This window comes from Microcaecilia unicolor, chromosome 11, assembly GCF_901765095.1.
Source record: "Microcaecilia unicolor chromosome 11, aMicUni1.1, whole genome shotgun sequence".
Lineage (NCBI taxonomy): Eukaryota > Metazoa > Chordata > Amphibia > Gymnophiona > Siphonopidae > Microcaecilia > Microcaecilia unicolor.
The window spans coordinates 38,397,781-38,425,546 of record NC_044041.1 but is presented as its reverse complement, the minus strand read 5'-3'; the positions used below and the strand labels follow the sequence as shown (position 1 = coordinate 38,425,546).

Genomic DNA, 27,766 nt, shown 5'->3' with positions numbered 1-27,766 from the left:
CTGCATCGGACTCGATGTTGCGATCATGTCAGGAGTCTATGTTCTCCTCATCGGTGTGGAATGCACTGAGAGACCTACAGAGCAAAAAGCCTAAGGAGCACTGCCATCATTCTCCCTCCAGACACTCAGCCCATACCTCCCCTGCATCAATGTCCTCTTGCACAGGAGTCGTCCATTCCGTAGTGACCACTCTCCTCCTCTCCAGCTTATATCACATCAACGGCCTCGAGGTCTTCCAGATCTCCTACATAGGAGTTGTCCATGCTGCAATGACCACTCTCCTCCTCTCCAGCTCATATCACATCAAGAGCCGTTGAGGTCTTCCAGATCTCCAACACCTGCACAGGCTATGTCTCAGGTTGCGTCCACACTGCTTTCTCAGCCGGTACAAATGCCTACCCTTCATAAGGAAATCCAGGCTATGCTCTAGGAAGAGCTTTCAGGGCTACTGCATTCAGTCTATACAGGCTTACTGGGTGCATACGCCGGCCTCAGCCCAGCCCGTGGATACATTGGAAAGACAGTCATGGGAGAAGTCCTGCACAGCGGCTGAATGTTGACTGTTGGGGGCAGCCTGCATCTGACTGACGAATGCGTCATCAGCAGAAGAGCTTTCTCCAACTTCAGAAGCTCATATGCCTCGACACAAAGCCAACAATCTAGTTGTCACTCTTTCCTGAACTCCTCATGAGCAGTACTGAGGAATCAGATTCAGATCTCTCCTGGAAGACAGATCAGGACCTCTCAGATGAGGAGTCCTACGGCATTCTGTCTCATTCTTCTCCGCCACCGCAGAGGTGTAAGTCTCCCCCAGAAAGTATATCCTATCCAGGCTTTGTCCGTGAGGTGGCTCAAGCTATTCCTTTTAAACTAGAAATGGGGGAAGAACCTTGTTCAGAACTTTTTGAAGTTCTAGATTATGACCACAAAAGGAGGGCATTATAGTGCCCCTCCATTCTAATATAAAAAATACTTTACTAAAAAGGGAGACCCTCTGACAGGTCAGACTGCCCCGAAGAAAAGTGGCACAACAAATAGAATACAGAAATGTGCAGGGTTTGAGTAAACACAACTAGCACATCATTCTTTTATAGCAGAGTCCACTTTAAAACACACTTGCAGTGCTAGATCTCATGCTCCTGCTTCTCCTCTTCCAAGCAGAGAAGCATAAACATTAGACTCTTTTGGCAGAAAAGCTTCTTAAGTATAATGCTAATCAATTGCATTTTAGATTATGAGCTTTATTCCACTATTTATTATCTCTAATATAGAGTACTCTATCCTTTGCAGAATTACTTCTCCCTGATAAACGAGAGGAATTCCAAAAAATTAATAGAAAACTTCAAGACTGTCGTAAATATCTTGCAAAGTAAGCCTCTGATGTCTCCTCACGTATCTCCACCTTAGCAGTAGTGTTTGGGACTGGCTGGATCACAGAATCAGAACCCAAACCCAAGCTCCTCCCCAAACACCACTCTACAGTGGTGGATGGTATCCCACAATCTTATCAAGGCCTTCCATTCCAACCCCCTCCACACAGAATGTTCTCAACACAGATGCTTCCATGACATGTCTTCACTAGAAGCATCAAGCACATGAGGCTCCTCTGGTAGAGGACTTGAAAAAATCCTCGGCCGGCCGTTCATGTAGAAGCAAGTGCGGCCACATGGCACATGCTCTCTATGATCTCATCAGAACTTCGGCTAGAAGTATGGCGATTTTGGTTTCCACCTGACACCTCTTATGGCTCCATAATTGGTCAGCAGACATGACCTCACCCATCTCAGCAGGCTTCCTTTTAGGGGAAAGTTGCTGTTTAGTAAAGATTTGGAAAAGTTAGTAAAAAATCTGGGGAATTCTAAACCTCAAAAGTTGTCGGAGGACAAGCCCAAAGTTTTTTCACAGGTTCCACTGCACAGACTCAGGGCTATTATAAGGAAATACTTCTTTCTAGAAATGGTGGTGGATATAAAGAATGGCTTTCCGGTGGGGGTGGTGGAAATGATGACTGTATGTGAATTCAAAAAAAGCATGGGACAAGAACAGAGGATCTCTAAGGGAGAGGAAGGGATAGCAGAGATTAGTAGCTGGTATGAAGGCCATATGGTCTTTAGTTGCTGTCATTTTCTCTGTTTGTTCCCCCAAAATCTTGGTTTCACGATATTAGGCGCTACCATCTAGGTAAATCTAGTTCCTTTTAGTGGTCCAGATATCAGTCTCACACTGTCCTTTCAAAGTGAAAAAGCAATTCCCAGGGATCTAAAGTTTCTGGAACTTCTAGGTCTGCTCAATGATGGGCTGCAGGCTTATTCCTCAGCCATTCAGATTTGTCAAGGAATGGACCCAAATAACATCCAACCAGTAGGTCCTGGGTATAGTCAGACAAAGGTACAAGTTACTTTCCTCTCTTCTTGCAGTCTCTCTTTTAAAGTTTTGCTTTGCCATGCGCTGGTAAAGCAAGTGGCAATTTGTCTTACCTTACAAATTTACTAGACTTTGGAACAGTGGTTCCTCTTCCCAAGCCCCAGTGAGGCACCAGACGATATTCCATATTCTTCATAGTTCTGAAGAAGAAAGAAGTTTTCATCCCATTCTAGACCTCAAAAGCACTTTATGTGAAGCATTTTCGAATGGCAACACTACAGTCAGTGATCACAGCACTTTTGTCAGAGAGAGTTCTTGACCACTTTAGATCTCAAAGAAGCATATTATCACATTCTAAATTGGCCTCTACAGCAGAAGTTTTTAGAGTTTGCGATTCTGGTTCAGCACTATCAGTTTCATGCCATGCCTCCTAGGTTGGTCACAGCTCCTCAGATGTTATCCAAGGTGATGTGACAATAGTGGCAGCTCTATGCCAGAAATATACTTGGACAACTGGCTTATATTGAGCAAGCTCAGAAGAGGAAAGCTCCAGAGCAACTGCTTGAGTAGCTCAATTATTGCTGTCCCTTGGTTGGGTAATCAGTTTCAAGAAGAGCAACTTAGTTCTCTCACAATGCATCAAATACCTCAGTCTCAATTTGGCATCACGAAGGGAATATTTTTCTCCTGAGGCAAGGATGCTAAAGATTCAGAACCAGATCCAAGATCTTTTGAGTTGGGCAACTCCTTGAGTATGGGATTACATGCAGGTTTTATGTTTCACGGTGGGCTACAATATAATTGGGTCCGTGGGATGGAGTGCATATGTGCCCACTGAAGTATTCCCTTCTGAGAAGATGGTCAGCACAGTCTCAGAATTACCTCTGTTGTCTTTCCTAGACAAGAGAGGTGAGAAACAGTATGGGATGGTGGCTAAATTCCCATAATCTGTTGAAAGGAATGGACTTGGAAATTCCAACAAGAATAATTGTGACAACAGATGCTGGCTTGTTCAGCTGGGGTGCTTATTGCATAAGGCAAATGACTCATGAAAAATAAAAGCCGTTCGAAGTACAGTGGCCTATCAATCACTTGGAAATGAGAAACATTCAAAAGCCTATGATGAAGTCTTTCAAAGCCCTAGAATCCAGCAAAGTGGTAAGAATATTTCCCAATACCATGGCAGTGGCATATATAAACAGACCATGGGGGGATGGGGGACTGAGTGCATCGGTGTCTCTCAAGATCATGCCATTATTTCATTGGGCCAAATCTTCTATTGCTTTCAGCAGCTCATACTGCTGGCACCCAGATTATTCAAGTGGATTTTCTCATCAAACATTCTCTTAACCAAGGGAGTAGGAGCTGTCAGATATGGCCTTCCAGCATATAACGCATCTGTGGGGAATTCGTCTGATGGATTTGATAACATACAGGCAAAATACCAAAGTCCCATAATTCTTCAGTCGATCAAATGAGAGAGGTTCTGCAGGCTTAAACATTTGATTGAACATCAGAGTCAAGTACATACTTGTAATACTACGGGGCTCCTATGGTACAACACTTTTTGGATAGTAATCACTTTTTGTCACAGATTGAATGGTTCATTATGTTTTCACAGAAGAAAATCCTGCAGAAGGACCGCGATTGAGAGCCAAAAGCATGAATGAGAATGGAGTGGATAGAGCACCGTTCACTGAAGAGAGTGTGTATGAACAACTTGAAAATCTAAAGGTGGACAAAGCCATGGGACCGGACGGGATCCACCCCAGGATATTGAGGGAGCTCAGAGAGGTTCTGGTGGGTCCTCTTAAAGATTTAATAAATCCTTGAAGATGGGATAGGTTCCGTGGGATTGGAGAACGTAGTCTCTCTTCACAAAAGTGGTGATAGGGAAGAAGCTGGAAACTACAGGCCAGTAAGCCTCACTTCGTTTATTGGAAAAGTAATGGAAGCGATGCTGAAGGAAAGGATAGTGAATTTCCTGGAAGCCAATAAGTTGCAAGATCCAAGACAACATGGTTTTACCAAAGGTAAATCATGCCAAACGAATCTCATTGAATTCTTTGACTGGGTGACCGGAGAATTGAATCAGGGACGTGCTATAGACGTAATCTACTTAGATTTCAGTAAAGCTTTTGACACGGTTCCCCACAGGAGGCTCTTGAATAAACTTGACAGGCTGAAGATAGGACCCGACGTGGTGAACTGGATTAGGAACTGGTTGACGGACAGACGCCAGAGGGTGGTGGTTAATGGAATTCGTTTGGATGAGAGAAAGGTGAGTAGTTGAGTGCCTCAGGGATCAGTGCTGGGGCCGATTCTGTTCAATATATTTGTGAGTGACATTGCAGAAGGGTAACGTTTGCCTTTTTGCGGACGATACTAAGATTTGTAACAGAGTGGACACCCCTTGGGAGTGGAAAACATGAAAAAGGATCTGCGGAAGCTAGAAGAATGGTCTAAGGTTTGGCAATTAAAATTCAATGCGAAGAAATGCAAAGTGATGCACTTAAGGAGTAGAAATCCACGGGAGACGTATGTGTTAGGCGGTAAGAGTCTGATATGTACGGACAGGGAGAGGGATCTTGGGGTGATAGTATCTGAGGATCTGAAGGCGACGAAACAGTGTGACCAGGCGGTGGCCTTAGCTAGAAGGTTGCTAGGCTGTACAGAGAGAGGTGTGACCAGCAGAAGAAAAGAGGTTTTAATGCCCCTGTATAAGTCGTTTGTGAGGCCCCACCTGGAGTATTGTGTTCAGTTTTGGAGGCCATATCTTGCTAAGGATGTAAAAAGAATTGAAGCGGTGCAAAGAAAAGCTAAGAGAATGGTATGGGATTTGCGTTACAAGACGTATGAGGCGAGACTTGCAGACCTGAACATGTATACCCTGGAGGAAAGGAGAAACAGGGGCGATATGATACAGACATTCAAATATTTGAAAGGTATTAATCCGCAAACTAACCTTTTCCGGAGATGGGAAGGCGGTAGAACTAGAGGACATAAAATGAGATTGAAGGGGGGCAGAATCAAGAAAAATGTCAAGAAGTATTTTTACACAGAGAGAGTGGTGGATACTTGGAATGCCCTCCTGCGGGAGGTGATGGAGATGAAAACGGTAACTGAATTCAAAAATGTGTGGGATAAACATTAAGGAATCCTGTTCAGAAGGAATGGATCCTCAGAAGCTTAGCGGAGATTGGGTGGCAGAGCCGGTGGTGGGAGGCAGGGCAAACTTCTACGGTCTGTGCCCTGAAAATGGCAGATACAAATCAAGGTCAGGTATACACATAAAGTAGCACATATGAGTTTATCTTGTTGGGCAGACTGGATGGACCGTGCAGGTCTTTTTCTGCCGTCATCTACTATGCTACTATGAACAAGTTCAGGAACCCCCCTCTCCAATCAGGGGCTGATAGATAGCATAGAATGTGAGCAGTTTTGGATTTTTCATTTGAATGCTACATCGGAATGTGGATTGAATGATATAGTAGAGTGGAATTCCATCATATAATTTTTATCAAACTCAAAGTTCTGTTCTTGCTCTATTGAATGGTGTTATTTTATCTAATTTGGATGTCTTTGATGTCATCACGTTTTCAGCGTACTTTACGCCAGTGTTGTCTGGTGGTCGGAAATTATTGAAGTTGGAACCTCCAATTTGCATGTCGTAAGCCCTTATTTTATGGAATGGGAGACTGGTAAAAGATATTAAAATGATCCCCTGACAAATGAAACAAATCAACAGCTACGGCTCCTGATGAAAACACAAAACATGGCACCTCGTTGTTGGGGTTGCATACACACACGTATATATATATATATGTATATATATATATATATATATATATATATATATATATATATATATATATATATATATATATATATAAATTTAAACCTTTGTTGTCTGACCATTTTCTTTCTCCATTTGCTTTAGTCCCAGGGTCTCTTTTCTATTTGTCTCTATTTTTGCCTAATTTCCTTGCAGGGTCTTCTGTCCATTTGACATGTCTTCTCGTTTCATGTCCACTACCCATCTTCTCTCTGCATCCTTTTTCTGTCCTATCCTCTATGTCCCTTTCTGTACCCTATCCCACCCCCACGTCCAGAATTGCACCTCTGTGTGTCAGTGCCTAGGCTTCCCCCATGCCTAGCCTCTTTTCTCTATGTCCCTGTCCCATTCCCTCTGTCTTCCCCTCCTAAGGCACCCCTACTCTGCGGCCAGCATCTCTCCCTCTCTCTCTCCTGCCCACCCTTGCAGTACAGGATCTTATCTCTTCCTTTCTCTCCCTCTTTCAGGTGGTTCAGCATCTCTCCCCCTCCACCCATACAGTCTCTCTCTCTCTCTTCCCTCGACTCCCCACTTCACCCACTGCAGGTCCAGCATCTCTTCCCCTCCCTCCCATACATTATCTCTCTCTCTCTTACCTCCACTCCCCACTTCCTCACTGCAGGTCCAGCATCTCTCCCTCTTTAAAATCTGGTCTCACACTCTCTTTCTTCCACATCCACCCCTTAGACTCCAGCATCCCTTTCTCCCCCTCCCCCTCCCCCCCACAACCTCCTGGTCTGGTATCTTCACCCCCTAAGTGGGGGAGGGGGTGGAATTTCTCCCCCATCCCATGGGTCTGGCATCTCCAGTTCTCCAAGTGTCTGGCATCCCTCCCCTCCTCACCCACCCACAGGAATAGCATCTCTTCCTCTCTCCCCATCCTGTGGGTGGCAGCTCTCCCTCTCCCCCACTTCCCCTTTCCCAGTCCTGGAAAACCACCATGTTACAGGCAGTAGTTAAGATCTGCTGCTTCCACCTGCTTCAGTACTTCTCTCTGGTTGGTCCCACGAACAGGAAGTTGCGTCAAACAAGGTGAGACTAAGCAGAGAGAAACACCAGGGTAGCTGGAAGCAACATAAGTACATAAGTAATGCCACACTGGGAAAAGACCAAGAGTCCATCGAGCCCAGCATCCTGTCCACGACACCGGCCAATCCAGGCCAAGGGCACCTGGCAAGCTTCCCAAACGTACAAACATTCTATAAATGTTATTCCTGGAATTGTGGATTTTTCCCAAGTCCATTTAGTATTGGTTTATGGACTTGTCCTTTAGGAAACCGTCTAACCCCTTTTTAAACTCTGCCAAGCTAACTACCTTCACCAGTTCTCCGGCAACGAATTCCAGAGTTTAATTATGCGTTGGGTGAAGAAAATGTTTCTCCGATTTGTTTTAAATTTACTACACTGTAGTTTCATTGCATGCCCCTAGTCCTAGAATTTTTGGAAAGCGTGAACAGATGCTTCACATCCACCTGTTCCACTTCACTCATTATTTTATATACCTCTATCATGTCTCCCCTCAGTCGTCTCTTCTCCAAGCTGAAAAGCCCTAGCCACCTTAGCCTTTCTTCATAGGAAGTCGTCCCATCCCCGATATCATTTTAGTCGCCCTTCACTGCACCTTTTCCAATTCCACTATATCTTTCTTGAGATGCGGCGACCAGAATTGAACACAACACTCAAGGTGCGGTCGCACCATGGAGCGATATAACAGCATTATAACATCCTCACACCTGTTTTCCATACCTTTCCTAATAATACCCAACATTCTATTTGCTTTCCTAGCCGCAGCAGCACACTGAGCAGAAGGTTTCAATGTACTATCGACAACGACACCCAGATCCCTTTCTTGCTCTTTAACTCCTAACGTAGAACCTTGCATAACGTAGCTATAATTCGGGTTCTTTTTTCCCACATGCATCACCTTGCGCTTGCTCGCATTAAACGTCATCTGCCATTTACACACATATACACACACACACAAATATACATATATTTATATTTAGAGCCTTTCTTCTGGGCTCAGCATTTTATTCTACAATAATGTTTATTCACAGAGGTTCATTTCAGTAATTTATCACAAGTAATTTAGTGAGTAGTATGAGATTTATCTCTTTGTGCAGAACAATTTAATACAGGGTATATTACTTTTGGGAATTTGAAACATAAAACAACAATGACTTACCTGGAAACTATCTAAAACAGCTAGCTGTTCCTCTTTGTCATACATTTCAAAAGCAACTCTAAAAAGTCCTTGAATGCTATAAAACCACAGGCTGTTAACTCCAATTGGTAGCCTCAGTCGATCAAATCTAAATTCTGAAAGGAGGGAGAAATTAAATGAGTTCTCTGCTTGAAACACCTAATCCATCTTATTTTATGCCTGCAAGAAATTCTTTAGAACGCAAATATTTTTAGCTCAGATGCATCTTTGCAGAGAGTCTGCATGTGGCTTAGGGTACTGGGAAGAGAATGGCTCTGGTTTCAAAAGGTGTGAAGAAGGGCATGATTTATTAAGGCTTTCTTCCTATTTCACATTTAAACAAGCTTAATATAATCTTAAATTGATTCAAGACCTGCAAGGTACTGAAAGCTTTTGGGGAAAAAAATTAGGTAGTAGATAATGGCTCTGAATGTCTACCCTAGAATAGTGATCAAGGTTAATAGAAGTCTCTCCCTTCATTTCCAATTAGAGGTACAAGGCAAGATTGCCCTCTTAGTGCTCCCATTTACTGTGGTCTTTGAGACTCTTGCTAAACATAGTTGGCTACCCCAAGAGGTTAATGGCATGACAGTGGGTGGGGGGGGGGGGGGAAGTATAACTTTGTATACATATGGCTTATTGGTTTAAGTATCAGTCCTTGATAACTCTATTCCAGTCCTCACTCAAGTATTGAAAGGATTCAGGCCCAGATGCACAAAACCTAACAAGCCAGCAACATGGTTTTTACACTGGTTCTAGCCAGTTTAGTGAGAACAGAGTACAACTAGACATGCAGAAAAGGGTTCTCCAAGCTCTTTTCCTGTCACGATAGCAGCTAACGAAAATTGTAAGCAAAGTTATTATGAGCTAATTACTATATAAATGTGCATGCAAAGCGATGCACAGAAACAGCCCCTACATTTACCATAGAAAATTTAACGGGAGGTCTAGAGCTGTCAGTCCTGACAGTTCTTCATGGTTCCAGTAGAAATTCACAGTTCCAACAGAAATGAAGTCCCACGGGGTATAGCAGAGGCAAAAAAAGGGTGGGAAATAGACCACGGACTCAAGAAACGAGGTTTATTGATCAAAGACGAGGTTTATTGATCAAAGACTCGACATGGTGCCATGTTTCGGCCTGAGGCCTGCTTCAGGAATCTTGAGATAATGAGTAGATTAAAAACGTCCAACATTGTACCTTTTCGATCTTGTAACACAAAAGGTGGGTCTTAAGAAAGACCTTTGTGGTAATGATGTAAAAGAAAAAAAGATGTATGCATCAAGTTATACAATTAGGAAACACATACATCTTTTTTCCTGCATCATTACCACAAAGTTCTTTCTTAAGACCCACCTTTTGTGTTACAAGATTGAAAGGTACAATACTGGCAATTTTTAATCTACTCGTTATCTCGAGACTCCTGGCATTTCTCCTTACCAGTACCCGCCTACACACTACCTCTGATGCCACCGCTGATACTGAAGTACTGTAACTGCAAACTGGGCAAGTGAGGAGCCTTGAGCATCTGCGCATGCTCAAGGCCTGTCTGAGCCCCCCAGCAGGCCTTAAGCATGCACAGATGCTCAAGACATCTCACAGGCCCAGCCTACAGTTACAGTACTTCAGTGTCAGTGGTAGTATCAGAGAGAGTACAGGTGGTACCAGTAAGAAGAAATTCCGGTCACTGCAAAGGGAGGGAGTGACAGAGGCACCTGGAAAACTTATTTGGCCTCTCCCTGCAGTGCCTGAGTAGCGGTAAGAAGAAACATCGGTCACTGCAGAAAGGGAGAAAGAAGAGAAAGACAAGCTGGTCACTGGGGAGGGAGGGGAGAAGGACAGAAATGTGTGCTGACTCAACTATAAGCTGAGATCCCAATTTTTGGCCTTTATTTAGGCCCAAAAATCTCACCTTACAGTCGAGTATATAAGGTATATAATGTTATTTATAAGGTAAACTAGTCTCTTTTCACAGGTATTATTGATGGAGGCTTTTCTTCTTCATACTGCCACAGGTGTAGGTAACTGAGCTCATAAAACATCTCTTCTGTCCTAATGGAGTTTTTTAATTAGTTTATTATGTATAACTGTCTTTGTTTTTTCTAAGGTCTATTCACATTGTCACTACTTGCAACAAATCTTATACCTGGAGCAGATTCTGGGGTATTTCCATTTCTATATTTTCCTCAAATGTCTACATTAAAATTTGCGTCCTGGAATGTTGATGGTCTAAATAATGTTATTAAAAGGGGTAAAGTTTCCGACTATGTCCTCTCTAAAAACATAGATATAGTTCTACTACAGGAATATACGTTTTACTGTATGCTTCACCATTTATATTCGAGGATTGATATGTTTCTAATCTCCAAATCTTTAATGAATATGACATCAAATACATCTATTCATCCTCTTGTACTATCAGACTACGCACTAATATCCTTACATCTTCATATTAAGGCTTTGAACAACAGCTCAAAGTTGTAGATTAAATACTTCTCTACTTACAGACTCGGCCTTCGTGTCTAAGATTAAAGAACATGTTAAAAACTTTTTCCACATAAAAATTCCATCTGTTTCCTCTTTCAACATTATCTGAGAAGCATTTAAAACATGTTTAAGAGGAGAAATTATGTTTCTCATCCTGGAAAAAGAAACAAGCAATAAAGAATATTCAAGATTTGGAATCAGAGATATCTAAAATGGAAAAGGCTCACATTGCTTCTGGTCTAAGTCTTTATCCTACAAATATCAATCTCAAATTTCAACTTAATAAATTATATAGTAAACAACCTCCAGAAGATATACTGATTCAACATTCTGGTCATTATACCGCTGCTAACAAAGCAGGATGTGTTATGGCACAATATCTTGCTAACATCACAAGGGTGGATGGGACTTTCCTGACTGAAGATCAAGGAATTATAAATGAATTTGAATCATTTATCAGAGTTTGTATACTTCTTAAATAAACAACTCTTCAGACAATGCTAACTCCTTTCTGCAACACCGGACACATCCTATCTTATCGGATTCTCAGAATGACATTCTCCAGGCTCCTACATCTATTGAAGAGATGCAATCTGCCACACAAGACTCCTGGCCCAGATGGCCTACCGACTAAATTTTATAAAGCATTTGCTTCCTCCATATCACCATTATTATATGAACTATTTAATTATTTGTGTTCTCATCCCACTGATCAAGGTAAATTCACAGAAGCACAAATAATTGTTCTGGCAAAGCCTGGTAGAGAATCCTACCAAGGTTTCCAACTATAGACCCATCTCTCTTCTGAATCTTGATTGTAAAATTCTTGCTAAAGTGCTTGCCTCTAGATTAGACAAAGTCTTGGCTCATATCATACAACCTGATCAGGTTGGCTTCATGAAGGGTAGATTCATAGGAGATCATGCTCGCACTTTTCACATGGTTATGGATTTGGCATAGTCAGATACCCAACCTGCCATTGCTATATCTCTCGATGCTGAAAAAGCCTTTGATAAGGTAGAATGGAATCATCTTTTCAATACTCTCAATTGGTTTGGTTGTTATAAGCTCTCTATATAAAAGGCAACCCCAACGTTCTGAAGCCTCCACGGAAGTTGAGGCGCCCGAGATATCCGGTGCGCCCTGGAGTGTCTGCACCGCCCTTGCGTCAAAACGTCATGACGTCGAGGGCGGAGCTATAACACTCGAGGGCTGAAACGCTGGCGCACCCCGAACAAGGCAAGTAGCTCGGAGGGACGGAGGGAGGGGGCCCCTTGCTAGCGCCCGTTTCATTGCGCTCAGAAACCGGCATTTTTTCCTAGTACTTTTATAAATTGGGTTCAAATTTTATATACCTCACCCTGTTCTACAATTAAGATCAATGATGTTACATTCAAACCAATACATTTACAAAGAGGTGCCAGGGATGCCCTCTCTCCCCTTTCCTATTTAAAATCGCTTTTGAACCACTATTCATAGCAATTTGCTGTTCATCTTCCATCTTAGGTATACACTCCAAAAACATACAATTTAAAATCTTGCATATGCGGATGATCTGCTTATTTTTTCTAACCAATCCTATCCTTTCTATACCCAATCTTTTACAGATAGTGTCTAATGTTTCTTCTTTTGCTGGATATCGAATAAATTGGGACGTCTGAAATCATGCCACTAAATGATAATACAACACAAATCTGATGTTGGTCCTTCTCTACTCAGATGGTCACCAAATTCTTTGAAATATCTGGCTGTCTTATTTCATAGACATAGAGATTATCTTTTTCTCTTGGATTACCTTGGAATTATTAAAAACCTGTCTCTTGTTTCAAAGGGAAGAACTTTTTCCCAGTAAAGTGAAACTGAATGTAAGAAACACAATAACATCTCTTGCATCTCTGAAAGATGTTCCTCGGCCACATGAAGACAGATTTATTGCAAACACATCCCTAAAAGGAGTATATCAAGAAGTACAGCTACATGGACTGAATAGTGCTACAAGTTATTTTACCAAAGCTGAGAAAGAAAACTTGATCCTACATGCAATCAAGTAGTTGGAAGAACGGTTTCTAAGTCATTATGGAAGAACTGAAAGGTATACCAGAGTTTTTTGTTTTTGTTTTTTTAAATTTTATTTTATTACATTTACAAATTTTTTCCAAGTACAAACCTTGAAATCAGAATAGGTGACTATAAGTCATTACAGAACTTAGGAAACTAATTGTTACATTATATATAATCATGACTATTGCTCATCTTTAGTCCACTATAAGGAAGCAATTCCTCAATACATAGGAAAAACAATTCTAATTTTAACGAAATTAAAGAAAAAGGCGGCAGAGAAGAAGTTTGAGTGATCTATATAATTTTCACGGCGTCAAAGTTATTATATTCCTTGGCTGTAGCGTAGGTAAGCAAGCGATCTTGGAATCCAGAAAAGAGTTCAATTGTTTAGAGTCAAAAAATATATATTTAACAGAGTTCAACTTTAGAACACATTTGCAGGAAAACTTTAACCAAAACAAAGCGCCCAGCTGCAAAGCTTTTGGGTGCAGTTTAAGAAACTCTTGCTTTTTCTTCTGAGTAGTTTTAGAGACATCTGGGTACATTATTTTGCATTCAAGAAAATGTTTATCTCTGTTTAGAAAAAATTGCTTAAGTATCCAGTCTCTATCAAGTTGTAAAATAAAAGTTACTTTAAGTGTAGCAGTTGTCAGTCCCACTCTATCATCCTCAAGAATTTGTGTTACGTTCAGATCTAGAGTTTCAGCAGGAACATCAATTCTATTTCCTTGGTCTAATTCTTTCTTCAAAAAAGGTGAAATCTCTCTATATAAAAGGCAACCCCAACGTTCTGAAGCCTCCACGGAAGTTGAGGTGCCCGAGATATCCAGTGTGCCCTGGAGTGTCTGCACCACCCTCGCGTCAAAACGTCATGACGTCGAGGGCGGAGCTATAACACTCGGAGGGCCGAAACGCGAGGCGAACGCGAACCCCGAACAATGCAAGTAACTCCGAAGGACAGTCTGCACCGCCCTCGCGTCAAAACGTCATGTCGAGGGCGGAGCTATAACACTCGGAGGGCCGAAACGCCAGGCGAACGCCAACCCCGAACAAGGCAAGTAGCTCGGAGGGACGGAGGGAGGGGGCCCCTTGCTAGAGCCCGTTTCATTGCGCTCAGAAACGGGCATTTTTTCCTAGTATAGTATATTTTGGATATAGGAGGATGTGACTGTTCAGGGATTTTCAGAACCTCTGTTAAATATTTTTTAAAGGTTATACGTGGTGAGATTGATAATTGCTTAGGAAAGTTTATAAGCCTAAGGGTATTAGATCTTTGATAATTTTCCAGGATTTCAATCCTATTTTGAAGGTAAAGATTCTCCTTAATCAAACTAATTTGGACCCGTTGACAATCTTGTATAGTCTTAGTATTTTTTTCCACATCATTACCCATGGCTGTAATTTTTCTATCCAATGCTGGAATTTTTTCAGACATTTGATTAAAGTATTGAGTCACTGAATAAAATTTCTGTGAAAAGGAAGCTTCTAAGCCCACTAGGGCTTACCAAATTGTGTCCAAAGTAATAGTCTCTGATTTCTGTGGTACAAAGGACTTACGTGATAATCGAAGTTCAACTGAAAGGTTCCATCAATGGCTGACTTTTAAATGCAAGCTGGCTTCCTCCAAGGTTATTCTCCCCTCCGTCACCCACAGTTCCAAACGCGGGGAAAGTCGGCAATTCCACATTCGAGGCAGCGCCCGTGTCCGGAGACCCTGTTGGCACTTTGGCATCCAGCGTCTCCAGAGCCGCTCTCGGGGTGTCACGGTGGTGACTGTTTCCTTGTCTGTGCTCACCTCGCCCTCTGGTGGCCTGAACCAGTGGCTGCTATGAACTGTCACACGTTCCAGACTTCAGCCCAGACCAGTCCAGATCTTCCAGGCTGCCAGACTTGCTTTTCTTGTTTGTGCCTGAACAGCACCCGTACCTGCCTTGTGATTCCTGCAGCTGAACTTCAGCTGCTGATGGGCTTTATTAGCCACCTGGAAACTTCTGTGTTTGCCTTTACATCGTCTAAGGTCTCTGGTATGTGGGTGTGCTCTGTGCACTTCTGCCTAGTCCAGTTCTAGTCTGAGTTTCTTGCCTGGTTCTAGTTTGTTTGTGTGTAGTTAGCTTTGGTTTTATTGCTTAGTTCCTAGTCTTGTTTTTTTTTATTTTTTTTTATTTTTTGTTACATTTGTACCCCACGCTTTCCCACTCATGGCAGGCTCAATGCGGCAGGCAATGGAGGGTTAAGTGACTTACCCAGAGTCACAAGGAGCTGCCTGTGCCGGGAATCGAACTCAGTTCCTTAGGACCAAAGTCCAGCACCCTAACCACTAGGCCACTCCTCCACTGCATTTCCTTCTCTTGTGTCTGTGTTTCTTTTTAGTGGCTGCTTGGCAGCTTTCAGTCCTGACTCTCACCTGTCTGAGTTTCTGCCTTAGTAGCTGCCTGGCAGCTTTTAGTCCTGATTCTGCTGTGTGTTTCCTGTTAGTATCCAGTTTCTGCCCTGTAATTCCTGCCGGCCACCTGCACCCAGGGGCTCAACTCCTGGGGAACGGCGGTCAAGCGCAGGTGAAGTCTAGCTGTTCCTGCTCTGCCTGTCCCAGCTTGTTTGCCTCTACTGCAACTCCAGTCCGGGGTTCCAGTCCTGTTCTGCCTTGCCTCTGGTTTTGCCTATCACTGCCATTCCACAGCAGTGGTCCAAGGGCTCACAAACCCTGTGCTTCCGTGAGAAGCCTGACACGGGGTTGCCACCGGCATTGGAGGGGGCTTGTGCGTCTCAAGGCTGAGAGTTGTTTCTGCTTCAAGCCGGGAGAGTGGCAGACCTCTCCCCAAACTCCCGTCGCAGCACTCGATTGGAGAAAACGGTCCAGTGTTCCCACCAAAGGTGCAGATTGCGCCGCAGGGATAAGGTGCTGTCTGCCCCTTCTTTTTGGCATCGGGAAAATGGGTTACTAGGAAACGTTGAGAGGTAGGTCTGGAGTGACTTCACTTGCGTCTCACTTGGCCGCCATCTTGCCTCATACCAGAGTTTTTGATACTTTTGCTTGTCCACCAGGAACCAGTCTGGAAGAGTAATTATGGTGTTAGTGAAATAACAACATTGGTTCAACAATTCCAGAAACAACGTTCACCACCAAATACATAATGAATGTATACAAGCTGTTTGTAATGAATAGTATGAATTCAAAGTCCTCGGAAAGGAAAAGAAACTTAGTGAGCTGCTGAATTTAGCACTGACTAATAATGAAAGATTTCTTATTTTGGGAAAATTGTTGTCCAAAACTTTTGAAGCATCAAATTCCATCAAGGAGGAGCCATTCATGTCAATCATCAACAAGTCATTTAAGCTTTCTGTTTGCATTGATGATCTGAATCTGTTTTTCACAAAATTCATTAGACAGAAACCCCTTTCACAGCACATAGTGGAAACAGGCAGCACAGACACTTAAGGCACTCCACTACTCACCTTTCCCTCATCTGAGCGAATTCCATTAACCACCACCATCTGGCGTCTGTCCGTCAACCAGTTCCTAATCCAGTTCACCACATCGGGTCCTATCTTCAGCCTGTCAAGTTTATTCAAGAGCCTCCTGTGGGGAACTGTGTGAAAAGCTTTGCTGAAATCTAAGTAGGTTACATCTATAGCACGTCCATGATTCAATTCTCCGGTCACCCAGTCAAAGAATTCAATGAGATTCGTTTGGCACGATTTACCTTTGGTAAAACCATGTTGTCTCGGATCTTGCAACTTATTGGCTTCCAGGAAATTCACTATCCTTTCCTTCAGCATCGCTTCCATTACTTTTCTAATAAACGAAGTGAGGCTTACTGGCCTGTAGTTTCCAGCTTCTTCCCTATCACCACTTTTGTGAAGCGGGACCACATCCGCTCTTCTCCAATCCCACGGAACCTATCCGTCTCCAAGGGTTTAGTAAACAAATCTTTAAGAGGACCCACCAGAACCTCTCTGACCTCCCTCAGTATCCTGGGGTGGATCCCTATGATGTTAAGCTTAGCTAATAGGCCTTTGTATCGCTCCAGGGTGTGACCGCACCTTGAATATTGTGTTCCATTCCGGTCGCCGCATTTCAAAAAACATACAGTGGAATTAGAAAAGGTGCAGAGAAGGGCGACAAAAATGATAAAGGGGATGGGACGACTTCCCTATGAGGAACGGCTAAAGCAGCTAGGGCTCTTCAGCTTGGAGAAAAGGCGGCTGAGGGGAGATATGATAGAGGTCTATAAAATAATGAGTGGAGTTGAACGGGTAGATGTGAAGCATCTGTTCACGCTTTCCAAAAATACTAAGACTAGGGGGCATGTGATGAAGCTACAATGTAGTAAATTTAAAACGAATCGGAGAAAATTTTTCTTCACTCAACGTGTAAACTCTGGAATTCGTTGCTAGAGAATGTGGTAAAGGCGGTTAGCTTAGCGGAGTTTAAACAAGGTTTGGACGGCTTCCTAAAGGAAAAGTCCATAGACCTTTATTAACTGGACTTGGGAAAATCCACTATTTCTAGGATAAGCAGTATAAAATGTTTTGTACATTTTTGGGATCTTGCCGGGTATTTGTGACCTGGATTGGCCACTGTTGGAAACAGGATGCTGGGCTCGATGGACCTTTGGTCTTTCCCAGTATGGCAATACTTATGTACTAAATAAGCTGAGCCAAAGAAGTTGACAAACTAGCTGAAGCCATAAGGCTAAACTCTCTTGAGCCCATGAAAGCCATGAGAAATGAAAACAAAATAGCAGTGGAGCAGGAGAATGAGAACAGCTCAGGAGAATAAGTGACAACTGAACTACATGAATGCAGAACTACTATTACTTATCATTTCTATAGCGCTACTAGACATAAGCAGCACTGCCAATGTGGGTGTGTTATTTCTCTACCTGGGACAATGGAGGATTAAGTGACTTGCACCAGAGTCACAAGGAGCTGCAGTAGGAATCTAACCCAGTTCCCCAGAATCTCAGCTCACTGCACTAACCATCAGGCTACTCCTCCCAATGGCCAATGCAGTGAGCTGCATACCAACTGACTGCCAGGAGGAGACATGGAGGCGTATTTTCAAAGCACTAAACTTAGTTCCATAGGTTACTATGGAACTTTGCAAGTCTAAGTGCTTTGAAAATGAGTCCCAAAGTACATCAAAAATGCAGACCACAGCATGAGCCTGTATTGTAGAAAGCAAACTCAGAGAAAAGGAAAGGACATAAGTACATAAGTACATAAGTAGTGCCATACTGGGAAAGACCAAAGGTCCATCTAGCCCAGCATCCTGTCACCGACAGTGGCCAATCCAGGTCAAGGGCACCTGGCACGCTCCCCAAACGTAAAAACATTCCAGACAAGTTATACCTAAAAATGCGGAATTTTCCAAGTCCATTTAATAGCGGTCTATGGACTTGTCCTTTAGGAATCTATCTAACCCCTTTTTAAACTCCGTCAAGCTAACCGCCCGTACCACGTTCTCCGGCAACGAATTCCAGAGTCTAATTACACGTTGGGTGAAGAAAAATTTTCTCCGATTCGTTTTAAATTTACCACACTGTAGCTTCAACTCATGCCCTCTAGTCCTAGTATTTTTGGATAGCGTGAACAGTCGCTTCACATCCACCCGATCCATTCCACTCATTATTTTATACACTTCTATCATATCTCCCCTCAGCCGTCTCTTCTCCAAGCTGAAAAGCCCTAGCCTTCTCAGCCTCTCTTCATAGGAAAGTCGTCCCATCCCCACTATCATTTTCGTCGCCCTTCGCTGTACCTTTTCCAATTCTACTATATCTTTTTTGAGATACGGAGACCAGTACTGAACACAATACTCCAGGTGCGGTCGCACCATGGAGCGATACAACGGCATTATAACATCCGCACACCTGGACTCCATACCCTTCCTAATAACACCCAACATTCTATTCGCTTTCCTAGCCGCAGCAGCACACTGAGCAGAAGGTTTCAGCGTATCATCGACGACGACACCCAGATCCCTTTCTTGATCCGTAACTCCTAACGCGGAACCTTGCAAGACGTAGCTATAATTCGGGTTCCTCTTACCCACATGCATCACTTTGCACTTGTCAACATTGAACTTCATCTGCCACTTGCACGCCCATTCTCCCAGTCTCGCAAGGTCCTCCTGTAATCGTTCACATTCCTCCTGCGACTTGACGACCCTGAATAATTTTGTGTCATCGGCGAATTTAATTACCTCACTAGTTATTCCCATCTCTAGGTCATTTATAAATACATTAAAAAGCAACGGACCCAGCACAGACCCCTGCGGGACCCCACTAACTACCCTCCTCCACTGAGAATACTGGCCACGCAATCCTACTCTCTGCTTCCTATCTTTCAACCAGTTCTTAATCCATAATAATACCCTACCTCCGATTCCATGAAAACTCTCCTCCAAGTTTTACAAGTTTATTAAAATTTTGATATGCCGCCCATTAGAATGAGCCCCTGAGCGGTTTACAAGTCATAATATATATACAATAAATAAAAGAAAAAAACACCATAAAAATAGGACAGAATTAAAAAACAGGATCACACCACATAGAACCAAATGTCAATTCATAATTTCATTCAACGCTGAATACTCTAGTCCCCAGGAGCAGACCAATGAAGGCAAGAAAAAGAACCCATATCAGGACTGAAAAGTGGCCTGAAATAAAAAAGCTTTAAGCAATCACTTAAATACCTGGAAAGATTTCTCTAGTCGTAAATACGATGGGAGAGCATCTTAATTCATAGTGATTCAAGGCCGTAAAACCAAAATGAAGGAATGACCAAACACTGATGGGAACCTAATCTTAATAATCGCCCAGGCACATAAGGAGTCAATAAATTGGCTAGATAGGAAGGACGGCTAGTATGATAAGCCTTAAAAAGTAAAACAATGAGTTTTTTAATGAACTCTATGAGAAATAGGGAGCCAATGTGCCTCCTTTAAGAGGGGGGAGATGAGACATGATCATATTTAACCGAATTTGATAATAACTTTATAGTCATATTTTGGACTATCTGCAACCATTTAAGCTTCTTTTGACACATACCATTATAGAATGTGTTCCAATAATCAAGCCGGGTAATAACCAAAGAATGTGTCAAAACAAAACCCTCACGACAGAAATGGAAGAGAGGTTCCAAACGGTGTAAATCATGCACAATTTGTGAAAACTCTGCTGGACTACATGAGAAACATGCGTTCAAAGAGTCAAATTCTGACTGAAAGTCACTCCTAAGTAGGGGTGGGTATTTAATGCATAAAAGTCTTAACACAGATGGAGACCTTTTAACACTGGCCCTTTTTTAAAATGTGGGCCCACCCCTCCCCCTTCATTTACCTCTACTGCTGGATTTTCAGTTTCTTGGCACAGCAGTGCAGGAATTAGGGGGAAACTCGCATTTTCGAGCTCTTCGAGACTTCCATGACTCACTGGAAGAATCCTCCTAACTCATCTTAGAGGCGTTCCTGGCAACTCCTCTAGCACTGCTTCCTAGTCTCTCTCCCACATGGCGTAGCTTCTGAGTCTCTCTCCAATTCCACTGCACACACACTGCTTCCTTGTCTCTCTCTCATGCAGTGCAATTTCTGAGTCTCTCTTCCATTCTGCCACGCACACGGTGCATTTTGGCACAGTTTCTGAGTCACTATGTTAAGTAGACAACGAGATAACTTTATAATTAATATTTTTAAATTGTTCATATAAGTCAATTAACGTTACTTAACTGTGATCGAAGTTTAGCTTTGTCGCCAAGCCTTTCTTTGCGAACTTTGCATGAACTTTTGGATGGTTCTCCGTTCTTATTCCTGTCCGTGTGACCACATCAGCCCCTAGAAATAGGGGAATCATGTACTCCTAAAGAATAATGCCACATGTACCACAAATCAATGTTAAATCTTTTATGGTAAGAAAAAAAGCTTTTATTCTACTAACGAATTTGTAAATGTTAGCAATTTTCTTCTGGACAATTTAATTATTCCATTAGATTTGACAATATTTGCTTTACAATATATTCCACTGCTTTAATCCAAAATTAATCACATGCACAAAAAAAGACATTTCAGGCTTCTTATTGTACGGCATTTGGAGGCACTCCATTTTAAGCATATTTAAGACTGGTTTTCATACTGGCAAACTTCTTTTTATTGTTCACATGTGACTATCAGACTCAAAATACTGTGCAATGAGATTCTTAAAATATCTCATGCGTTGGGGAAACTACACACTAAAGAGCTCTTTTTCTACACTTAGGGAAAATCTCTTTTGAAATATGGACAACTTGGGGGAAGCGTTATAAAACTTCCACATTTAAAACACGTTTTACACATGGAAAATGTTTTTTAATAAAAATTTCACACATATACAGCTCTGTGCAAATTACCAGGACTAAATGAAAAGTACTGCCTCCACTTAATAGAAGCATTAAACGGACTTGGAAAAATCCAAAATCCCAGGAACAACATGAATAGAATGTTTGTACGTTTGGGAAGCTTGCCAGGTGCCCTTGGCCTGGATTGGCCGCTGTCGTGGACAAGATGCTGGGCTCGATGGACCCTTGGTCTTTTCCCAGTATGGCATTACTTATGTACTTATGTTAACTTGTTATTTGAAATATCTTGCTTCATCTCATTTGGCAAGCAGTGTCTATGTGAAGAGGCTGTTTTGCTATTGCTTGTGAAATGGAAGCTTGCACTGAGCACTTGGTGCAATTTAAACAACACACTGTGAATTTCTGAATGTTGAAGGACTCCCTCCAACTGAAATTCACTGCCACATGCAGGTTGTTTATGGTATGTAGTGATGACCAAACAGCCACCTTACAAATATTCAGAGGTGGAACTAGAGACCAGTGGCGTTCCTAGGCTGCCTGACACCCGGGGCGGATCGCCGATGCACCCCCTCCGGGTGCAGCGCGCCCCCCCCCCCCCACTGGCAAAATTACACCCCCCCCCCCCCCGGGTGCATTTTTACCTGCTTGGGGGGGGGGGGGGGGTGCCGCGCGCCTGTTGGCCAAGTACGCTCGTTCCCTCCCTGCTGCTCCCTCTGCCCCGGAACAGGAAGTAACCTGTTCCGCGCAGAGGGAGCAGCAGGGAGGGAACAAGCGGACTCGGCCAACAGGCACGCGGCACCCCCCCAGCGGCGTGCACCCGGGGCGGACTGCACCCCCCCTTGGTATGCCACTGCTAGAGACTTCTCCACCTGACCTCTCGTGGAATGAGCCTTAAGTTCTAAGGGCACTTGTCATCCCTTCAGCAGATAAGTCACCACAATAGCTTCCTTAATCCAATGCTCAATAGTCTAAATAGACACTGCTTCTCCTTTTCTATGTCCACCCAAAAGAACGAACAATCGGTCCAAACACTGAAACTCCTGAGTCCTACATACATACATATGCAATGCTCAATGAACATCAAGCTGGTACAACTGACGCTGAACGTCCGACCCCTTGGCCTCTCCCAAAACCAGAAGGGTCACTGGCTAAATTAACATGGAAAGAAGACACCACCTTGGAAAGAAAGGATGTAACAACCCGAAGGCCACCTTTTTCTTAGAAGACATCAGAAAAGGTTCCTGACCACACAATGCCTGCAACTCAGAGATCCGCCACACGGACGTTAAGGTCACCAAGAATACTGTCTTCAAGGTGAGATCCTTCAGGGAACTATCCACAAGAGGCTCAAAGGGAACAGAAACCAGTACTGTCAAAATGAGATTAAGATCCCAGGAGGGAACAGAGGGTTGAACTGGAGGCCAGATTAGATGCACCGCTCCGAGAAAACGAACCATGACACATTCAGAAGCCAAGGCTCTACTTTCAACAAACCTCTAAAACACACCAAGGCTGCAACCTGCACCTTAAGAAACAACAGGACAAGCCCCTTATCCAAGTCATCCTGTAGAAATTCTAAAATCTGTAGCACTGAAGATTCAAAGGGATGGATGGAATGCTCCAAACGCAAGACCTCAAACACACCACACCCAGATATAAGCCAGAAAGGAAGAACACTTCCTAGAGTGAAGAAGACTGGAAACAACTCTGTTGGAATAACGTCACTTCCTTAAACCAGTCCACTCAAGAGCCAAGCCATAAGACAAAATGGAGATGGGTCTGGCATCAACACAAGACTCTGAACCAGCAATCTCTCCAAAACAAATCTGGCGCCACCGGAATCATCTTTCCCCGATAACGCTTAATTCTCAGAAGAATCTGACTTACCAGAGGCCATGGAGAAAACGCATAGAGAAGACTTGACAAGGGCTGCTCCTGAGCTAGGGCATCTAAGCCCGCCAAACTGCCATTTCTCCTGTGACTGAAGAAGCTTGAAACGTGAGCATCGAGAAAGGACACCATCTAATCAATCACCAGGTAACCCTACTTGTCCACCAGGAGTTTGAAAATGGTGTGTCCAAGTTCCATTCCTCCAGATCCAGTATGTGTCTGCTAAGGACAGCGGACAGGTCTTCCAGATGGCGCCATGCAGCCTCTTCCGCCAAGTGTGGACTCCTGGTCCCCTCTTTGACAACTGACATAGGCCACCACAGTGGCACTGTCTAATAGCACTTGAACAGCCTTCCTCTACAGCAGATCCGGAAGGAGAGATGCACCAGAAGTATCGTCCTGGTTTTCAGGTGATTGATTGCCCACTGAGATTCCTCTGAAGCACAGAGGCCTTGAGCCACATGCCCCAATGAGCTCCTCAGTTCTCGAGACTGGCATCTGTGGTTACCACTGTCCACTGTGGTGGATACCAGCTCCTGCCCTTAGAAAGACTGTGCTGCTGCAACCACCAGGTTAGAGGTGACAGACTCCCCAGAAGGATCCACCCTCCAGGGAGTGAGTTTACGTGAACCACTTGGAAAGGAGAGCTTGCAGCAGAGGCCTCATGTGCGCCTGGCCCACTGAACTACCTTCAAGGACACCGCCATGGAACCCAGTGTCTGAAGAAAATCCCTGTCAGGCAGGCATCTGGAATTAAGCAAGGCCCAAACCTGGCCTGAATCTTCTAAATCTGGACCTCGAGGAGGAAGATCTACCTCACCCTGGTATCGAAACAGACTCAACTGACTTTTCACTAAGTTGACCACCCAGCCCAAGGACTGCAACATGCAAGCTACTATGCAAACTACCCGAGCCATGGCCTTGCTGCTCTCCTGAATCAGCCAATCGTCCAGATATGCGTGCGCCGCGATGCTTTCCTTCTGCAGTGCTGCCACCACCACCATCACCTTTGAAAAGGTATGAGGGGCCATAGCCAGACCACAAGGAAAACAAAGAAGCATAGAAATTCCCCCCAAAACTGAAAACAAAGGAATCTCTGGTGCCCCTGCTGGATGTGAATATGAAAATAAGGCTCCATCAGATCCAAAGAAATGAGAAACTCTCTGGGCCGAACAACCACTAGGACTGACCACAAAGTCTCCATATGGAAAAAAAGGCACCTTGAGAGCCCAATTAACCCCTTTCAGACCCCAAATAGGCTAAAGGAACCCTCTTTCTTTGGAGCCACAAAATAAATCGAATATCACCTGGTGCCCATCTCTCTGCGAGGAACCAAAAGCACCGCCTGCAGCTGGATTAATCTGTCTAGAGTCTCCATGATGGCCCTTGTTTTCCAACGGGGCTCAACAAGGAATCTGAACAAAGGCATCCCGGCAGGGGCCAATCGAATTCCAAGGCATACCCGTCATGAACAATCTTCAGAACTCACTGATCGTCGGTGATAAGGGTCCAGCTCTGGAAAAACTCTCTCAACCTTGCCCCCACTGCTTCCAGGAACTAGACCTGGACATCTTCATTGGGAAGAACAGCCAAGCAGGGACGGCAAGGAACTCGAATCAGGCCCCCTTGTCGGCCAACATGAAAGGACTGTGTCTGCTAAAAAAATCTACCACGCTGGTCACCACCAACTTTACCAGGCCTATACCTATGAGCATCCCTAAAGTGTCACAGTACTTAAGCGTCTCTGCCCAAAGTCCTAGGTCTGTACTCTGGGAGCCTGGGAACCTTGGTCTCCAAAAGGCTCTTGACAAGCTTGTCCAGCTCATCAACAAACAGCAGAGAACCCTTAAATGGAAATTTCCCCAGCTTCGACTTAAAGATCACATCTGCCAACCAGCCCCATAACCATAAGGACCTCCTAAAGGAAACCTCAGCGCCATGGACTTAGCCGAAGCTCAAAGATGATCATATAGGGCATCACATAAAAAGGAAGAACCAAGGAAAACCAATCTCGAGTTTAACCAGCTCCTGATCTACTAAGGCTAGGTCGCCCAAAGTCCTGTCCAACACATGCTCCAACTACTTAAAACGAGCTCTGACCACTAGACTGCCAGCCAATGCCACCACATCAAAGTTCTGCTTAAGAACTTCCATTCTACAATCCTGAGGATCTCTCAAGGTTGTGTCTCCATCAGCCGGAACTGTATTTCTCTTAGTAACCGCAGAAACTACAGCATCGACCACAAGCAAAAAGACTCCCTATCCTGCTTTGGAATAGAATACAACTGAATCATGGATTCTGCCACACTAAAGGGCGCATCTAATGAATTTCACCGAGTGTGAGTAATATCCCAGATGTCCTGATGCATAAGAAAGGAACAAGAAGACCTACGGATCTCTTTAATCAATGGATCTACAATACGCAGAGCGTCCGTAGGGTCATCCTCAAATTTCAAAACAGACAATACTTCTGTGGTGAAACTGGGGACTTTCTTGCTTTGTGATGTATATTGTTGCCTTATGACACTTTTTCCCCTTCAGTGCATTTCCTTTGATTGGCCAGCAGGTCATGTTTGACCCCTACATTAAAGCTGTAGCAAAAGTCTATTTTCTTTGTAGCTTACCTTCCCTAAACAAAAGAGAAAAACCCCTGAGGAGAAAAGTAACCTGCAGTGCCATTGGCCAAACACCCTTAGTGCTAATGATCTGTGCCCTGACTGGCCCTGAAGCCAAAGACCTAGACCAAAATGCGCTAGAACAGTCTGAATTGGAGTGTAGAGGAACTAGACCTCTGCACTGAGAACCTGTTCAATTCCTATGAGCAGTTACTTTTCCTGATCTCTCCAGGTACTACTTGGGTAGTAAAAGGTGTTCAGTTACATCCAACATGAAATCCTTATTATACCTGTTACTATTTGCTGTTTAAAAATTTTACCACTTATTAGGGCCCTGTTTACTAAGACGCGCTTGTAGGCTCGCTAACTTTTTAGCATGCACTAAAAATTAGTATGCGCTAATGATAGAGACACCCATTATATTCGTATGGGTATCTCTAGTGTTAGCACATGCTAATTTTTAACGCACGCCAAAACGTTTGCATGCCTACAGCGTGGCTTAGTAAACAGGACCCTTAGTTTGTTAGCTCTGTTGTTCTGGACTGACTAAGAATCCTCCAAACCAGTCTTTATTGAACCAATTCCTGACGTGGCCACCTTTCACCAAAAAGGCTGCATCAGGGGTAAACAACAACTAATTAAAATAAAAACATAGCACAAATCTTAAAAGAATAAATCATTAAAATATTTAAAAAAATAAAACAAATTATTAAAAGCAAGAACAAACAAATCAAGTTAAAAAAAGTACATATATAATTCTCTTTGATCTTTCAAAACATACAAGAAAAAATAAATCACATACAGATAAAAGGAATTTGTTAAAACGTATGCCAAAAAGGATTATATAACAGCAGCAGCTTCCTATTGTCTATTAAAACATTTACAAATCAATAGAACACGTGTAATTAACACAATTCTATTAAAACTAATGCCAAAAGGGCTTATGCTTATGGTACAGCATCATCTTTTATCCAATTCCAAAAAATAACTCCAGGTACAAAAAGAGACAATGCTATGTTGAATCACCTAATATCTGTATCAAACTGAAAATACTAAAGACAGTGTACAAACTATAAAATGGATTACAAAAGTCTAAATTAAGACACCTTACCTAACCAGGGATATCCAACCTTTTCCCTGGTACAAAATCAAAACAACATCCAAGAAAATATTATACTAGTATAGGAGAAAGAAATAACGTGATTTTTTCCATTATAAATAATTTCTGTAAGCTGTTACAGCTCCAGTATACCCAGTGCAAAATAAGACAGCAGATGTAAATTCTCAAATTGGACATATTCCAAACACTAAAATGAAAATAAAATGATTTTTTTCTACCTTTGTTGTCTGATGACTTTGTTTTTCTATCCATATTGGTCCCAGTCTCTGATTCTGCTGCTCTCTATCTGTTCTCTTAACTCCGTTTCCAGGGCTTCCTTTCCATTTATTTCTTTACTTTCCTCCTTTCTTCTTCATTTCTTGCCCTACATCCATAAGTAAAAGCTGGGTCCTCCTCCATGGAATTGACTGGAGGAGGTATAACGTGGATCCAACTTTTGCCTATTTTCTCCATCCATGTGCAGTTTTTCTCCTCTCTTCCCTTTCCCCCATCTTCATCCATGTGCATCTTCTTCTTTTTTCTTTTCCTCTCCTCCATCAATATCCAGCACTTCCCTCTCTCCTCCACTCCATGTCCAGCATTTCTCCTCTCTCTTCCCTCCCCTGTATCCATATAAAGCAATAATTCTCACTCCCCTCTCCTCCATCCAAGTCCAGCATTTCTCCTCTCTCCCTGCCAACTCCTCCATTCATCCATGTCCAGCAATTCTCCTCTATCTCCTGCCCTCCATCCATGTCCAGCATGTCTCTTCTCTCCCCTGCCCTCCCATGTCCAGCGATTCTCCTCTGCCCCGTCCTCCCCTGCCATCCATGTCCAGCGATTGTCCTCTCCCCTGCCCTCCCCTCCACGTCCAGCAATT

At 43.3% G+C, this 27,766-nt stretch overlaps 1 protein-coding gene across 6 annotated transcripts in view; it reads right to left on the bottom strand.

The window, feature by feature from the left end:
- The window catches only part of LOC115479569, a 50,631-nt gene that overhangs the window by 13,742 nt on the left and 9,123 nt on the right, over positions 1 to 27,766 (bottom strand). For 4 of the 6 annotated variants that reach the window (XM_030217545.1, XM_030217548.1, XM_030217543.1 and 1 more), the window contains exons 3-4: positions 20,678 to 20,807; positions 8,385 to 8,518 (exon numbers count right to left, since the gene is read on the bottom strand). In XM_030217545.1, coding sequence (XP_030073405.1) covers positions 8,385 to 8,518; positions 20,678 to 20,807 — 264 coding nt within the window. Of the gene's footprint in view, positions 1 to 8,384; positions 8,519 to 20,291; positions 20,599 to 20,677; positions 20,808 to 27,766 lie in introns of those variants that run through there. The other 2 variants (XM_030217546.1, XM_030217547.1) reach the window with 2 other exon arrangements.